Source organism: Ornithorhynchus anatinus, chromosome 8 (assembly GCF_004115215.2).
Source record: "Ornithorhynchus anatinus isolate Pmale09 chromosome 8, mOrnAna1.pri.v4, whole genome shotgun sequence".
Taxonomy (NCBI): domain Eukaryota; kingdom Metazoa; phylum Chordata; class Mammalia; order Monotremata; family Ornithorhynchidae; genus Ornithorhynchus; species Ornithorhynchus anatinus.
In genome coordinates, this window is record NC_041735.1 from 21,081,958 (window position 1) to 21,099,919 (window position 17,962).

The 17,962-nt window shown below is 55.8% G+C and overlaps 1 protein-coding gene across 1 annotated transcript; it reads left to right on the top strand.

Annotated features, from left to right (window-relative positions):
* Nucleotides 1-2,347: 2,347 nt before the first annotated feature.
* On the top strand, nt 2,348-17,549 carry TGIF2 (TGFB induced factor homeobox 2). The gene is made up of 3 exons (XM_029071256.2): nt 2,348-2,558; nt 7,689-7,927; nt 15,892-17,549. Exons 1-3 carry the CDS (start codon nt 2,540-2,542, stop codon nt 16,435-16,437), a joined length of 804 nt encoding a protein of 267 aa, XP_028927089.1. The 5' UTR covers nt 2,348-2,539; the 3' UTR covers nt 16,438-17,549.
* The last annotated feature ends 413 nt before the right edge of the window (nt 17,550-17,962 follow it).

Below are 17,962 nucleotides of genomic sequence, written 5' to 3' on the forward strand. Positions count from 1 at the left end.
ACGGCACACTGGGTTTATTCCACCCAATCCCTTCGCTGAAGCACCCCCATCTCTCAGTTTCTCCATATTCAGTTAGCTTCCAGAAGTCCACCCATTCCTCCCCGCTTCACACTCTACCTCAGGTGGTATTTGCTCGGGGGCCTGGAGTCGTCCTCTGGGGAGTCTGGTCCCGAAAGACACAAAATCCAAGTTAATAGGTGGCTGTGGTGTAGCAACCCACCTTGCAAAAATACAAAGTGTCATGTAAATGATGTTGTCAATTGCCATTGGAGTATAAATTGTAATGGCCTATTGCAATTATGCAGATTACCCTGAGTACCTAGCTCAAGAGCCTAAAAGAAATTGGGGGCGGGGTGTTTGAATAGAAACCAAACTATGGGCAGGAATGTTAATAAATATATTTTTTACTGGGCACTGGGCTTCTATCAGGGGTTACCGAAAGGCACCGTCATTGGGAAGTACTGCTCATTTTCAGGAGGGTTTAGTTAAATAGCCCAGTGTCCGTCGGAAGTATTTGTAAATTAGAACCCTTTGAGTAAGGTCATGAGGGCAGGGATCCTGTCTACCCTCCCTATTGTATTGTGCCCTACCCAGTGCTTAGTACAGTGCTCTGCCCACAATAAGTGCTCAATTAATAACCTAATTGACTGATAGATCAGGGGAGCTGGAGCTGTTTGATTATCAGTCCTACCAACCCAGTCTGACTTGAAGATAGGCAGAGTTCACTTCCCCCTCTCCTATGCCTGGATCCCACTAAGGAAAAAATGCCAGTGGTGTTTAACCAAGCTCCCTGGAAGTGAGTAAGACCCCTGCAAAGATCCATCCATAATGGTGCTATTCAAGCTTTTCTCCAAAATGCAAACGAACCCTTCACTTTGCCTAGTGTGAATCCAACAAATTTGCTAGTGAGTTAACACCTCCCGCCACCCGCCCTTCTCCCAGATCAGTTTAACACCTTCTGGAGGAGTCTGTTTGGACTCTTATAATCAGAGTTCAAGTAGGGGTTCATCCCTAAAGTGAATTACTGTACGCCACAGTGATGATGGCAGGGATTGGGGGTGGGGGAGGGTAGTGTGTGGGGGGGGGGGCGGTCCTGCACCAAGTCACATTCTGACACTCTCGTTGTGAGCAGGGTATGTGTCATACTCTCCCCAGCGCTTAGTACAGTGCTCTGTACACAGTAAGTTCTCAATAAACACAACTGACTGACCGGCTGAGCAAGCCTTCTGGGGAAAAAGAGGGGTTCAGGGAGAGGGTCTGAATCACCCCTAAAAACCTCTTGAGGCTTCCCCTACCAAAGCTGGGTTTGCTTTTTCACCATCTCCTTCTGGACTTGGCTATGGGGATGGGGTGGAGAGGAAAGAGGGTCTTTTTTTGTGGGGTGGGGTGTAAGGAAGAGGGGTCGTCACTGACTTCAGCAGTGTGGAGTCAGGTGGAGGATGACAGAAAGAGGCAAACGAAGGGAAATTTAAATATATATGGGTGATTGGAGGTGGGATGGTACCGGGAAGGGGAGTTAGGGGTCAAGAAGGATTTTTAAAGATGGGGAGACCCGAATGTGTTTGAACGAAAAGGAGGTTCCGGGGGGTGGAGGGGGGGGGGTTTGACTGGGATGAGGAGCAAATGCAAGGCAGGGAGAAAGTCGGAAAGAGAGATCTGGATCGAAGAGGGGAAGGAGGCCGATGGGAAGTTGGAGAGAGAAGTTAGAGGTTGTGGGGCGGGGGGCTTCAATGTTGACTTTTCCCCTTAAAATCCCCGCGGGGACCCTAGTCTGGGGAAAAAAACAGGAAGAGGCTGGCCCGAAGTCGGGGTAGCGGGGGACTGTCAGGCTTTCCTACCTGCCATCAAACTTTGCAAGAAAAACAACCTCCAGCTCCAAAGAGGGCCCTGGTGGGTGTGTGTGTCTGTGTGTGTCTGTGTTTGGGGGTGGGGGTTCTCTCGTCTTTTTTTTTACCTCTCCCATCATTCATTCAATCGTATTTATCGAGCGCTTACTGTGTGCAGAACACTGTGCTAAGCGCTTGGACAGTACAATTCGCTTGTCAGCCTGGGGGCTCCAACCGCACTTGCTTTGTCCCGACCCCCGGGGAGGGGGATGTGTGCCTGTGCGTGTGTGCATGTGTGCACGTGGGTGAGAGCGTGTGCACGCGGGTGCATGTGTGCATTTGTGTCCCACTCCCCCCCCCCCCCCCCCCCCGCCATCACCCCTGGGCTCTCTCCTCCTCCCACCCTCCACCTAACTGGGGCGGAGGGAAGGGGGTGGGCGTTTCTCCTCCCCCAAACTGGTCTCCCCCCTTGATCCTCCCGGGGAGGGGCTTTGGGGGGGGGGAGGGAAGGGGGGGGCGAGAAGGGATCTGACGTCAGCGGCAGAGGTGGTTTCCAACTTTGAGCTGTCAGACCGTGTGTCAGGTAGCTGGGGCCCATTCAACCGCGGCTTGGGAGGCCGACGGACCCACCGACCCACCGCCGGACAGACCCCCGCCCCCCGAGCCCGGATTGGACGTGGGGAGGGTGGGGGGAAAGGGAGGGCAACGTGGACATGAAAGCGGCCCGGAAAAGTGAGTCTCCCCCCCTTCCCCCACCCCCCCACAGCCCCCCAAAAGTTTGCTTTTCAAGCCCCGGGGAGGGGGAGGCCTACAACGTGCGTGCAGAAAGCGGGAGGGGGCGATTTGCGGGGGTGGGGGGGCCTCGGCGTGCAAAAATCCAGAGCGCGGGCAAGCCTAAAAAACCGGGGGCAAAAATTCCCTGCCGAAATTTGGGTGGGGGGTCGTCTCCTCGAAAGCCAAGGAGCCAAAAAAGAAAGCAAACAGACCGCCCGGACTTTGCATCTCGAGGCCGTGGCAGAGCCTTTTGTTCCAACTTATTTTCGACCTCCAACTTTTCTCACCCCCCCATTTTGGAGACACGCACACGTGCAACATCGAGGGCCCCCCCCCTTTGATCCCTTCGGGCAATGTTTTGCCCCCTTTTTTTGTTTTCTGGGGAGTCGGGCGGGGATGGAGTTTGAGGATCCGTTTGTTTTTGTTTGGTTTCAAAAGTGCACGTTGGGAACTTTCTCCCCGCTTTAAACAAAGCGTCTGTGTGTGTGTGTGTGTTTGGGGGGAGGGGGATCTGAGTGTGTTTGTGAGTGTGTGAGTGTTGTGTCGTCGGGGGGAGCGGGTAAAGTGACAGCTGGGGACGGGGGGGGGGTGTTGGTGAGATGGGGAGGGGGGTGGCCCAAAGTTCCTCTTTCTTTTGGAACAAAGAAAACTCTTGTCTGCAGGCATCTGTCACTCCCGGGGAGAGGCTGAAACTTTGGGCGAGGGAGGGACCCCGGCGTCCCCAGCCCCCAGCCCCCGGACCCCCCACCCACCCCCCACCCCAGGACCGGACCGCGTTGCGGGGGAGGGGACGCGCGTTGTGCAGGGGCCTGCGGATGGTCCCGGGCAGCAAACATGGAGGAGGAGGCCGCGCTACAACGAGGGAGGGAGGGGAAAGGCCCAGGCCGGGCCGGGGGAGGGGAAGGGAAACGGATTTTAAAGGCGGAGGGAGCAAAGCCCGGCCCCCTCCCCCGCCAGGACTTTTTCAAACACAAAGCGGGCAGCCCAAGGGGGGCAGGGGGGCGGGCAGGGCACATGCACTCACACACACACTTCCCCCCCTACTCTGGAGGCGTTTTCTCACCCCGCCACACTACACACCACACACACACTCTTTCTGATCGGTGCACTTTCTTTCTTACACTCAGACACACTCTTCCCCCGGCTTCGGGTCCGTGCATTTTCTTTCTTTCTTACAATCACACACACACATTTGCCCGGCTTCGGATACGCGTTCACAGACTCACACACACTGCACAACCCCCTCCCCCCGCTCTGGTTATGAACTTTTTCTTTCGTACACACACACATCGACCCCTCTTTTCCCCCTGGCTCCGGATTAAGTGCATTTACTTTTTTATACACGCGCACACACATACACAAACACGACTCCCTCCTCCCGCCCCCGGGTCTGGTTATGTGCATTTTCTTTCTTACACACACCTTTTTCTTTCTTACAAACACACACACCTTTTTTCATACACACACATACACACACACTTTCCCCACCCCCTGCTCTGGATATGAACTTTTTCTTTCTTTCTTACACACACACGGCTCTGGATATGAACTTTTTCTTTCTTTTACACACACACTCTCACACTCTCTCTTCCCCACAGCCCCAGGCTGTGGATACGTTCATTTCTTACACACACCCACAAAACTCCCCCGCGGATCTGAATCGGTGCATCTCTGTCTGTGCCTCTCTGTGCCTCTCAGTGTCTCTGTCTTCCCCTCCCCTGTCCAGGGCCCAGGCTGTGATTAGATGCCATCTCCCTTAGCCTGGCACAGCCCAGCGGAGGACTGAAGGCCCACCTGTCCCTTGTCACTGAGATTTCCTATTCCCGGTGGGAGCGGGGCTTTCCCGCAAAGGGAATAGAATAAATGCTTTTGCAAGTGGGAGGGAGGAGCTCGGTGAGGCCATTCGGGGGGCTTGTTGTCCCGGGCAGGGAGGCCGGGAACTTTTCTCCTCTGCAGGAGGCCCCGTGGGTCCCACAGCCTGGCAGGAGGTGGTGGACCGGACCGGAGGAAGAGAAGGATTGGATGCATCTAATAAAACCTCTGCAGCCTTTTCCCTCTAGAGTTGGCCGCCCGAATAATAATAATATCAGTGGCAATTGTTAAGTGCTTACTGTGTGCCAAACACCGCTCTGAGCGCTGGGGTAGATACAAGGCAATCGGATTGTCCCACTTGGGGCTCACAGTCTTCATCCCCGTTTTTCAGATGAGAAAACCGAGGCACAGAGAGGTGAAGTGACTTGCCCCAAGTCACACAGCTGATAAGTGGCGGGTCCAGGATTAGAACTCACGACTTCTTACTCCCAAGCCCTGGCTCTTTGTACTAAGCCTCGCTGCTTCTCTCTAGAGCCCTGAGTGTCAGATTTCCCTGGGTGTCCTGCGTTGCTCCCAGAGCTGCCTACAGCTTCCTTTTCCCCTTTTTTCTCTTTTCCTTAAAGCCCAAGAGGAAGGCTTGCCACTTCTCTCGTGGGAGAGGGAGAAGGGCTTTGCACTGTAATGAGCTTGGGTTTTGCAGGGGAGGTATGGAGGGTGGGGAGAGATGTCTAGTTACGGGTGGATCTGTGGCTTTGGGTGCACCTTGGGTCATGGGTTTTGATGCCCGCTGTGACCCTTGTCTGCTGCGTGACCTTGGGCAAGTCACTTAACTTCTTTGGGCCTCAGTTCCCTCATCTGTAAAATGGGGATTGAGACTGTGAGCCCCATGTGGGACAGGGATTGTGTCCAATCCAGTTTGCTCTATCCACCCCAGCCCTTAGTACAGTGTCTGGTACGTTGTAAGTGCCTGGCACTCAGTAAACGCTTAACAGAATAATAATAATAATAATAATAATAATAATTCATCGGGGGCTTTGGCTTACCAGACCAGGGATTCCTCAGGGACAGTTTGGCACAATGGAGATTCCTGGGACTGGGATTAAATAAAGGTTTCCAGGGGTGGAACCACCGGTGGTTTGGGGCGGGGGGAGCCTTCTTCCTAATGGGGGCCCAAAGGACTGTGGATGAGACCCCTGGGACAAAGAAGGGGCATTGACGAGCCCTGAGGCCGCCAGATTCCTGGGGCTGGCCCTCGGCAAATACAAACCCTTTTTAAAGTATGTATTGTACTGCTGGGGCTAGGAGTCCCAGGAATACCTGCGGCTCTGAACACTTCCCTGCTGCCTCCTCCCCATTTTGCAAATGGGAGAGATGGCGGGAGGGGAAACTCCTGCAGAAATATGCATCAGTGACTGTCCTTCCTTCTCCAGTGTCTTTTCAGCACAGATTCCCACGTCATTTAAATAAAGAAATTACATTGTTGTGGGGGTGAGCCAGAGATACCTGGTTTTCAGCGCCGTCTGGAAGGATTTGGGCAGACTTGGCCCTGGTATCTCAGGAGAGCCGGCCAGACGCACATTCCGGGGAGCCGGGGCCGGGGAGGGGTTGGTGGTGATGATGTGACTCCCCTTGGGTTTGGGAAGAGTTTAGGCCCCTGAGGGCTGGACAGAACGCTGGTGAGTCTGCTGGCATTGCTATATCAGCTGGGATCTGAGAACCAGCGTCAAATAAGCCCGAGCCCTCTCTTTTGCAGCATGGGTGTCAAGCCACCTGGATCCGTAACAAATGCTGCTCAAATCCTTCCTGAACGTCATCCAGGAGAAATAGTAGTAGTAGTATAGCAGTAGTAATAGTATTTATTAAGTGCTTACTGTGTGCAGAGCATTGTATTAAGCACTGAGAGAACATGCAGCTGAGAATTGCCCCCATCACAGTCCCTGTTCTTTGCTGTGGGGGTGCACAATCTAAAATTCAAAAGGGGGAGAGGGGCCTGGAGGCAATTGCCTAAGGAGAGATGGAACAAAATACTAACACAACCTAAAGACAAGCACCTGAACCGACAGAGCCCAGAGACTGGACTTAGTACAGTGCTCTGCATACAGTAAGCGCTCAAGAAATACCATGGATTGATGGATCGCTCAGCTGAGCTTCCTGACGCTTGGCTTGGGCAAAGAAGCAGTGTGGCCTTTTGGAAAGAGCACAGGCCTGGGAGCCAGAGGACCTGGGTTCTAATCCTGGCTCTGCCACTTGTCTGCCTTTGTGACCTTGGGCAACTCACTCAACTTCTCTGTGCCTCAGTTCCGTCACCTGCAGAATAGGGATTCAATACCTTTCCTGGCTCCTACTTAGACTAAGAGCCCCATGAGGGGCCTGATTGTCTTGTATCTACCCTAGTACTTAGTAGAGTGCTTGGCTCATAGAAGGCGCTTATCAAGTACTGCTATTGTTATTAGAGCTACATGGACATGCAGCCATTCCACCTTGACTCCTGGGCCCCAGCAGGGTTCCCAGGACCCAAACACACCCTGCACATGCCCCCCCACAGCCGAGTGTCCTGAAACCAGGACAGGCTCTGGTGAGCTTGGGCCGAACGGCCACCTGGAGCCTAACTCCCGTTTACCGATGTAAAATCAGACTTGCTTTGCACTTAACGTTTTTATGGCGCAAACACACGGTAAAAAGAGAAGGAGACGTAGCGGTGCAAACCCTAGGAAAGCCAGCTTCCCTTTGGAGAGGATTTTAAAGGCCGCAGGGCAATAGAGTTTTGCTTTGTGTGGCCTTGGTGGTATGTATCCACTTTGTCCAGATATTTAAACAGTAAAAGGATTGGAGGAGGAGGAGGGGAGGGGGTGGGCTCGGGACACTTTAACTCTTTACCCACCTCAAAAAACAATTCTTTTGAGGGAGAGCAGAGTCGTGCGGTGCTGTGTCTTCTCATCGTGGTAATAGTATCCGTTAAGCGCTTACTGTGTGTCGAGGCCCGTTCTGAGCGCTGGGGCGGTTTCAGATTAATCCGGTCGGACACAGTCCCTGTCCCACATGCTGAGTCTTCTTGGGACTTAGCATTGTGAGGAGGGAACAGTGGGAAGTGTTTTGAGCTGGGAGCGAGGGATCCCTGATTCCTTTCCCTGCCTGTCTCTCTGAGCGTGTCAGTTCGCCGTCCCCCGACCCCCAGAGGGGGGCTGTTGGGCTGGAGGTCAAGGCCGGGGTGGGCGCTGCTTGGACAAAGGGGATTGGGGCCTTTGCGGTGACGCGCGCCACCTTTCCTTCATCCAGGCTTGTGTCAGGAGAGGACCCCGGAGGCGCCCGCCATGTCGGACAGTGACCTGGGGGAGGAGGAAGGCCTCTCTTCGCTGGACTTCTCCCAGGCCAGCAAGAGGAAGAGGAGAGGGAACCTGCCCAAGGAGTCGGTGAAGATCCTTCGAGACTGGCTCTACGAGCACCGCTTCAACGCCTACCCCTCGGAGCAGGAGAAGCTGAGCCTCTCGGGGCAGACCAGCTTGTCCGTGCTGCAGGTGAGTTGGGGGGGCACGGGGAGTTGGCGGGGAGGGGGGAGGGCGCGCCATCCGGAGCGAGGGCCAAAAGCTCGGCCTTTAAAGATACCAGGGGGGCTGAAGCCGTCGACACTGTTCAGCCCCCCGTCTCTCAACAGCCCCCCACCCCGGCTCCAACGTTTTCAACCGTCACGCCACGGGGAAGCTGGCGGTGGACCGGCAGCGACTGAACTTACAGGGCGCTCTGTTGTCGTTCTCGGCATCTTTGTTCATCCTTGGGTTGCTCTCAGCTGCCATGGGGGTCAGTTGACTTGTTCTCCCTCCTACTTAGCCTGGGAGCTCTGTGGGGAACAGGGGCTGTGGCCAACCTGTGTCTACCCCAGCGCTTAGCACATGCTAAGCGCTGAACAAATGCCGTAACGGATAGGGCTGTCAAACGGAGAGGGAACCAACCGGGGGAGGGCAGCTCAGTGGTGGGAATCTTGGGATTTCCAAGGAGGGGGTGGGTAGATCCGGCTTTAAGCCTGGTATGGAGAAAACCAGGGTGGGAGCTTAAGAGTTGGCATTCTGTCCTCAGTTCCCAACTGACTTGCTGGGTCACCGTAGGTAAGGCCTCCCCGCCAGCCTCTCTGAGCCTAAGTTTTTCCCATCTGTTAAATGGGGTTGGTAGGAACCTGTCCCACATTTTACTTGGGGTCTTTTTTACCCAAATTCAGATTTTCACTTTTTTTTCCTCCCAGTAACAGGACTTGCCATTTTACTAGGGTGGTTCGGAAATAAGTGGTTTGGGACATGACTTAGGGAGGATTTGGGTGGCCTTGGCATTGCTCGACTGGAGCTTCAGGAGGCTTGGCAGAGGCATAAACACCCGGTCTGTTTAGTGTTGTTTTTTTAAGCTTAGTTTTGCTTTTCCTTTCCGTTCTTGGGCCAGCCCATGGCTCAGTCTCTCCAGAGGGTGTCCGGGAGGCTGAGGCAGTGTGACTCAGTGGGAAGAGCCCAGGCTTGGGAGTCAGAGGTCATGGGTTTGAATCCAGGCTCTGCCACTTGTCAGCTATGTGACTGTGGGCAAGTCACTTAACTTCTCTGTGCCTCAGTTACCTCATCTGCAAAATGGGGGTGAAGACTGTGAGCCTCACGTGGGGCAACCTGATTACCCTGTATCTACCCCAGTGCTTAGAACAGTGCTCTGCACATAGTAAGCACTTAACAAATACCAACATTATCATTATTATCATCCAAAGGGGGATGTCTCGGCAGCTTATGGCCACCTGGTTATCCAGCTGTGCTCAGTTATGAGGGATGTTACTGGATGGGGTGGAAAACAGCCCGGGCCACTGGAAGTCAGAAGGACCTGGGTTCTAATTCCTGCTCCACCACTTGTCTGCTGTGTGACCTTGGGCAAGTCACTTAACCTCTCTATGTCTTAATTACCTCATCGTAAAATGGGGATTAAGACTGTCAGCCCTGTGTGGGTCAGGGACTGTGACCAACCGAGTTATCTTGCATCTACCCCAGCGCATAATACAGTCCCTGACACGTAGTAAGTGCGTAACCAATAGCACAGTCATCGTCGTCATCATCACCTCGAGGCGGTTCAGAAAGGCGGCAGAGTTGTACAGGTGACAGCAGTGCTGGAAATGGATGCCTTGGAGGAAACACTAATAATAATAATTCTGGTACTTGTCAAACGCTTACTCTGTGCCAAGCACTGTTCTATGCGCTGGGGTAGATACAAGTTAATAAGGTTGGACACAGTCCCTGTCCCACGTGGGGCTCACAGAACCTGTAAGGGTGTGGTCGGGGGTGTTGGTAATTTGGTGGTCGCCTCATGATTAATTTTTGATCGATTAGGATCAGGGTCCTGGAGAAGTAGCAGTTGTGGTTTTCAGAGGAAAGACAGTATGGACATCCAAAATAAATCAATTAATGACAGTTAACTTAGGGTCTCTGAAGCCGCTTGTTTAGCCTGGCTTTCTGTAGTCAGAAGAAATTATTCAGTAGCAACGGTGAAAATGCTCGACTCACACCAAGAGCTCCCGTTTAGGGCTTTGTTAGCGTGCGAGTTTAATGCATTTCCAAATGACTTGGAACAACATCAGTTTTATTCCACCTGGCAAAGGCTCGGACCTGGAAGGGAGCTAAAATCCCTTCAAGTCTTCTCCAGCTTGGTCAGATAAGACCCCATAGGGTTATTTTTAGCATTTGAGAAGCAGCGAGGACTAGCGGATAGAGTACGGGCCTGGGAGTCAGAAGGACATGGGTCGTAATCCTGACTCCACCACTTGTCTGCTCTGTGACCTTGGGCAAGTCACTTAATTTCTCTGTGCCTCAGTTTCCTTATCTGTATAATGGGGATTAAGACTCCGAGCCCCATATAGGTCAGGGATTTTGTCCAACCCGAATGGCTCGTAGCCACTCTGGCGCTTAGTAGAGTGCCTGGCGTATGGTAAGCACTTAACAAATACTGCAGTTTTTATTATTTTTCACCCCTTTTGTTTTCAGGAAGGCAGAGTCTTTTCTTAGAGGAGTAGAAATGACAGGCTAGACAAGTGACTGAAAGCCCCCCGGTGGGTGTTATTGGCTTGAGGAGCCCCGGTTTCTGGCCCTGATTTGGTCTTTCCCTCTGAGCATCGCCGGGGAGGACCTATTCCATCTGGGGTAGAGGGAATGCTGACTCTCCGGGGATGAGAAGCAGAGGGATGTGAGGGAGGTGAACTTCCTGTTGGGGATATGGGCTAGAGTTTCTGAGCCCCCCTGGATCTCCCTCGTGCCCTGTCCTTGTGAAGCTTTTGGAGGAATGAGATGAAGGTAACATCTTCACTTAGCTTGCCCTCTTGGGGGAGGTTTCGGCCCCTCACTGCCCCTCACTGGGGTTGACGTGGGTTTGTGAGGATCCTGGCGTGCTGGCGGAGTAAGGGGATGCTGTGGTCGACTTCTGGGGTCAAAGAGAGAACCAGTGGAGGAGGAGGAGTCCAGCTGACCTTGGCCCACAGTGCTCATCTCCTGCCTTGCCCAGCGGCCGTCTGTACCTCAGTCCCGGAGTTTTCTTCACCGGCGTCTTGCGGTTGTCTAACGTTTGCTGTTGTCGTTTCTGCCGAGAGGCTTGGGCTGGCCTACATTATGCAGCACCCCCCTTAATTTAACTGACTTAACCGACCCGGGGGTGGACCAGCCAGGCTTGGTTGTTTTCACCTCTTCATCCCTGCCTATTCTGGAACTGTTTTCTCAGAGAGGCCCAAAGCGCTTTGCAGGGTTAAAAGATGATCCAGACTTCCACGCCAGAGACATTAGCAGTGAGTCTTTTTATTGTCCCCAGCTGCTGATCTAGCACAGAGAGATTTTTGATTGAAAAAAGAGATCACCTGGGATCACCGTCCTCCTGCCCCATGCAAGTCCATCTCTCCAAATGGGATCCCCCCAGAAAGGGGGGGTCCCCACCCCACAGCCCCCGATGCTTCTCCTCACGGGATCAGAAGCCTGGGGAAGGCCTGGGGACACATTTAAAGCAAAGCCTGCCTTCAGGGCCTCTGAGTTTGCGAGATTTCTGCTCCCTCCAAATCCAGGGTAGGAGCGAAGGATCTCAGGAGTGAGGCTGCTGACAGACCCCACAGGGCTTCTGGGTAAGGAGGCACAAGGGACGTCACACATCGCCCCTGCCCAAAGCAGAAGGGACGTCACATCGCTCCTGCTCAAAGTGTGACGTGATGTCATTGTCGCCGCCCTTTTGGGGAAGTACGCTCGAGTTTGGCCGGGTCCTTGAGCGTTTGCCTGGAGGAACCGACTCCACCCACCTGCTTCAGAGGAGCCGGAAGAACTCAGCCAGGTCTGGAAGAACTCACCGTCACGTCAGAGCATCGGAACTCGGCGGCAGGAGCCGCGGTGGAGGGAGGCTCGGCGCTGAATCCGGAAGAAAAGGACCCGTGAGGGTCTGGTTCCATACCCTCGCTGGACAGGGGACAGGCCAGCCGAAAACCAGACCCGTGGTCACCCTAGTTCTCTGGCCCAGGAATTGTTTTGTGATCTCAGGCCAGCGTGGGAGGCTTGGAATTACTTTCTTTCTCTGGGTGCGCTCTGCTTCATTGGTCTCCGGGCAAATGCCCCTGTCCCAAGCCCCTGAGTCCCTGAGCCCTTGAGCCCCCGGGCTAGAGTTTCTAAGACCACCCAAGAATCACAGCCTCCTGAGGGACCGGAGCTCGGGCCCAAGTCAGAAGAAAATAAGATGGTATTCGTTAAGTGCTTACTGTGTCTCAAGCACTGTTCTAACCCGGGGTAGATGCAAGCTAATCAGGTTGGACACAGTCCTTGTCCCACATAGGGCTCACAGTCTTAATCCCTGTTTTACAGATGAGGTAACTGAGACTCAGAAAAGTGAAGTGATTCACTCAGGGTCACACAGCAGACAAGTTGGGGATTCGGTATCAGAACCCAGGTCCTTCTGACTCCCAGGCCGGTGAGCTATCCACTAGGCCGTGCTGCTTCCCCTAGTAACGCACCTCTGCCTGCATTGACTTGTTAGCAGGGACGGCCAGACCCAGGGCTGGTGCTGGTGCCTGAGGGAGCAGCGTTTTCCTGTTTTCCTGTGTGCTGCCGGGGGCATTTTACGCCCCTTAACTCCGTTCCCTCACTCCTTCCTCAGGCAGCAGGAGAAGCCTGCACTTTTGGACCCCAGTTTGGGGGAGATGGCTGTGGCTGGTAGTAATAACTGTGGAATTTGTTAAGTGCTTAATTGGGGTGAGGACAAGGTGATCGGGTCCCGTGGGGCCCACATGGGGCTCACAGTCTAAGTAGGAGGGACAACTGTATCACCATTTCACAGAGGAGAAAATTGAGGCCCAAAGAAGTGAAGTGACTTGGCCAAAGTCACCCAGCAGGCAATTTCTGGAGTCAGGATTAGAACCCAGGTCCCCTGACTCCAAGGCCGCTAGGCGCTGCTTCCCCAGGGTCTCAGGGCGCAGTTCTTCCCAGACAAAGCCCAGCTGGTTGGGGGTTGCTGGGCTGGGGGAGGGGGAGGGGAGTGTGGCCGTCTGGGGTTGGGGAAGGAGAAGGTTCTTCTGTCGGACCTAGGGAACTGGCCTTCCCTGGAGAGCAAGGGGGATGAGACTTCCTTCTTTCGAACGAGTTTAGATTTCCCCGTAGCCCGACTCAAACTGTCATTGTGGCTCTGGCCTCCGGAAGGCTCTTGTTTCTCCCCGACCCCTTCAGCAGCCAAAAAAACTGCTTCGTGGGCACGAGAGGGAAATAATGAGAATCGTGGTGTTTGTTATGCGCTTATGCTATGCCAAGCGCTGGGGTAGGTACAGTGTATAAGCAGCTACTACACAGTCGCTGCTGGCAGGAGAACCGGCATCTTAGCCCCATTTAACCAGATGAGAAGAAAACTGAGTCACAGTAAAGTTGTCTAGTGGCAGACGGCAGTCAGGGAACTCTTGCCTCCCACTCCTGGGCTCTTTCCACTAGGCCCGACTGCTTCTCTGATGACTCCATTGTGACAAGCAGCATGGGCTAGTGGATAGAGTACGGTCCTGGGAGTCGGAAGGACATGGTTTCTAATCCAGCTCCATCACTTCTGTGCTGAGTGAACTTGGGCAAACACCTCACTTTTCTGGGCCTCAGTTCCCTCATCTGTAAAATGGGAGACTGTGAGTCCCATTTGGAACAGGGACTCTGTCCAACCTGGTTAGCTTGTTTCTACCCCAGAGCTTCGAAGTAGAAAGCGCTTAAACAAATTCCATTAAAAAGGAAAAAAAAAGGAAAGAAAGGACCGAGTCCGGTAAACAATTAGACTTTTTTGGCCAGGTTGATTATTCAGTCTGTTTCCACGTGACAGTTTCGTTCCTGGGATTGATAGGAAGGAGTTTTGCTCTCCAGTTAGGAACCAGAGTCCCTGATTTTGCCCAGTGCAGGAGGGGATTGTTTCAGCAGCGGGAAGTGAACAGCATCACCCTTTGCAGGATGAAGTCCATGAGTTTAACTCTTCTCCTGCCCTGGGCCATCTGGGTGGTATTTCTCCCCCGGGGGGAAAGAGAGGCTCCAAGGTGGAGGAAGGTGAGGCGGGGTGTGACCAGAGCCTTGCCCGCTCTGCTTCTGAGAGGAAGGAAGGAAGGTACCTTGTCCGAGGAGGAAAAGCGAGGTCCCAGCGGGCTGCAGGGCCCTGGCTTACTCCCCGTCCTGCTACTGCCAAGCCGATGGTCCTTGCCCTGCATATACCCCCGGCAGCCTAGGCGAGCGTGCGAAGACTCAGAGAGGTGGAACTAGCCGAGCCCTCCGGCCCGCCCGCTGGGCCCCTGGTAAACCTGGCTGACGTGAGTTCGGCGGTTGAGTGTGGTCTTCGGTTCTGCAGTGCGCCCGGCTTGCCCTCTCTGTGCCACAGTGGGGTGGGGCAAAAGCTCTCCGGGTGGGCTGACGAGCGGGCCAGGACTCTGACCTTCTTGGATGCGTCGTCCAGCCACAGCCCTCGGGCCAGTGAACGCACCGGTGATGTTGGTGGTTGGTCTGTCCGGAGCTGGGCCGCCGGAGGAAGGGCACGCCTTGTCGGCTCCGGACACCTTTAATCGGTTTCCAGAGGAAGCGACAAACCGGCTGTCTTGTCGGGTTTTGCCAGCTGGAGATGTTGCAGCTTGACCCGGCGGGAGAGGTGCCACCCTGTGGGTGCAGGAGACTTGGCCTTACGTGGTCTCAGTTGTGCACCATGCAGCCCGAGACTGGGGACACAGCACTGCTGTCGTGGCAGTTCTGTACCTGCTGCTGTCCCCACCTGCTTCTCCTGGTCTCCCCTCCTCCTCCTCCTCTTCCTCCTTCTCTTCCTCTTCCCCTGATCCTTGCTACTTTTATCCAGAGTTCTCCCCACCCCCGTGTTCTCCCTTGCTCCGAGAGATGGGGAGGGCACGGTGAGAGTCCCGGCCAGACCTTCACCCTGTCACCCTCCTCCGGTCGGGCCAGGGACCCAGGGCCCATAATTAATAATAATAATAACAATGTTAAGTATTTGTTAAGCACTTATCATGTGCCAGGCACTGAACGAACTGCTGAGATGGATACAAGCAAATCGGGTTGGACACAGTTCCTTGTCCCACATGGGGCTCACGGTCTCAATCCCCATTTTACAGACGAGATAACTAGGGCCCAGAGAAGTGAAGCGACTGGCCCGGAGTCACACCGCAGACGAGCGGCGGAGCCGGATTTAGAACCCATGACCTTCTGACTCCTAGGCCCGTGCTCTATCCACTGTGCCATGCTGCTTCTGCTGCCCATCTGAAGGGGGAGGGAAAAGGAAGTGGCTTTCCTTTATCTCTGGCTCTGCGGGCCGGTGGCCCTGGTTTCTCTGCCCGCTGTTGATTCATTGTGGTATCTGTTAAACACTTGTTCTGTGGTAGGCACTAGGTAGATATGACATCATCCGATTAAAAACAGCCCCTAGTCCTCTCGGGCTTCCCGATCTACCTTATCCCCATTTGGTCCCCAGGCGAGGAGACGGAGGTCCGAAGGGATTAAGGAACTTCCCCAGGGTCAGGCCGCAGACCGGGGGCGGGGCTGGGATTAGAACCCAGGTCTCCTGACTCCCAGGCCCACACTCTATTCACCAGCACAAACTGTCCCCTTATTGGGCCGGTGGGAGGGGACTGGCCAGCTGGACTTTCAGCCGCCCAAGTGGGAGGGCAGAGGGTCTGGGGGCTAGGGCAGATGGGTGGCCAATGGCCTGGGTCACTTGAGGCTACTTCTGGGATCTGCGGGGTGTCTGTCAGGCTGGACCGGGAAGGCAGTCCGGGCCTAGTGTCTGGGATAGGTGGGTGGATGGTTGGATGGGTGGGAGGTTGGGTGGATGGATGGGTGGGTGGGTGGATCAATCGATAGGATGTGTTGAAGCTGTATAGGGGTGAGGCGCTGGTGGGACTGGGCAGGGCTTGGTGAGGGTAGCACCCACAGCGGGAAGGTAGCACCCCTGGGGCGCAGGGCCACCGACGGGAACCCCGGTGCTCTCATTCCAGATCTGCAACTGGTTCATCAACGCCCGGCGCCGGCTCCTCCCGGACATGCTGAGGAAAGACGGCAAAGACCCGAACCAGTTCACCATCTCCCGCCGGGGCGGCAAGGCGTCGGACGTGCCCCCGGCCCGGGGGGCCAGCCCCGGCCTGCTGGTGGTGCCGCCGCCCCTCGGCCTCCCCTCCAAGGGGCCGCCGGGGGCCGTGTGCCCGCCGGGGCTCTGCGCCTCCCCCCGCCCGCTGGCGCCCGGCCTCCCCGGGCCCACGGCCGACCGGGAGAAGCCCCCGGAGACCCCCAGGCTCCCCGGCGGCCCGGCCGGCACGCTCGCCCTGCTGGCCAGGGCCGAGGCGGGCAGCCCCACCAGCGGACTCTTCAACACGCCCCCTCCCACGCCCCCGGAGCTCTGCGGCGAGGACTTCAGCGGTTTCCAGCTGCTGGTCGAAGTGGCCCTGCAGAAAGCGGCCGAGCTGGAGTCCCAGAAGCAGAAGGCCCCGCCGGCCCCCGCGGCTTTGCACACGGACAGCCCCCTGCAGGCCTCGGGCCCCCAGTAGGTGTCGGGCCGGGGCCGTGGGCCGGCGGGCTCCCGCGGGGCGACGTTGGTTCCTCTGACGCGTGGCCGCCGTTCTTCCTTTTTTGGGGTTTCCAGGCGGGCCCCCCACCAGCCTCTCGGGTCTCCCCCTCCGCCGGGGCGATTTGGCCGAGAGGGGTCCGGGAAGGCTCCCCGGGGATTTTGCCGCGCCCCGGGCACCTCTTCCTCCTGGACCGGCCCCGGAGGGGGTCAGGGTAGACCGGGAAAGCCGAGGCTCCGTCCGAGAGCCCGGTTCATCTCCCCCGGCGGAGCAGGCCTCGGGGCCCGGGACCCAGGCTTCGCGCTCGTGTCCCTTCCTGGTTCTGGGCCGGGGAGGGCCTCTCCCCCTTAGCTTTCTAGTCCCCTGCCCTCAGATCCAACGTCCTCCATCTTCCCGTTTACAGGCGTTTCCCGAGCTGATCCTAGAGACTCCCCTCGGTTTAGAGGTGCAGGGTAGGGGGGATCGCTCGCACCTATCCGCCCCCTCCCCCAGATAGCGTCCCGATTCGCCCTGCTCACCTGTCTCCTTTAGCTGACGGTTGTCCCGCTGTCCCCTGGGATCCGACTGGCGACCAAAACGGATCCAAACCAAGGCGGGGAGGAGGCGGGGGCTGAGCGGGTCGGGGCCGACCCTGGCTTTGCCTCTAGTTATTTTGGCCTCGTTTGGTCCGGGCGGTCAGGCCTCTGGGGGATTTCTCTGCCACCGGGGAGATCTGGGGCTGGAAGACACAATTCTTAGGCGTTTCATCAAAAAAAGTCAATTCCCCGAACCTCCTCTCTGGGTCTTCCCTTTATCCCCGCAGCCCGGGCTGAGGGAGAGGACCCGGAGGAGCCTTGACTCAAAACTGGCACTGGGGCTGGGATGAAGAGAGTCAGGCTGGCAGTTGGGAGGGGGTGACCCATCCTTCTAGGGATGATGACGCCGTCTCAGGGTTGCAGGACTATCGATTTTTAGGGTGGTTTTTTCTTTTTTAAACGTTGAAAATCCCTACCTGTGTGGCATTGCATTCTGAGTGGGAAATTATCCAGGAAGCCAGGACTGGAGTTTAGCAACACGCAGACCAAAACTTACCTGGGAGAGGTGGGTGGGGTGGGGAGGGGGTGGGTTGGGGGAGTTGCCCCCTGAGCTCCTGATCTTGGAGCGGTGTCGCCCTCTAGTGGCCGGGCTTGGTTTTCCCCCTCACCCAGGAAGTAGCCCGTCACCCAGGCACAGACCAAACAGGTGGGATCCGGCCCGTCCGTCCGTCCGTCCCTCCGCCCCACTGCCTCCCTCCCGGAGAGGCCTCCGGGGAGCAACTGGGTGAGAGCCAATCAGGCTCGGGGTGGCTGGGAGATCAGGGGGAGCACCAGACCTGGTTCAGAGATTGTACCGTAGAGCTGTTACAGACCCTAATAGCCGTGAGTTGCACCTTTTCCTAAATAGCAGCTGCCGGGCCTCTCCTCGGCAGCCCACTGAAATGGGTCCCCGTCGGTGGTATTGATTTTCTCGGTTGAGATGTTATTTCCTT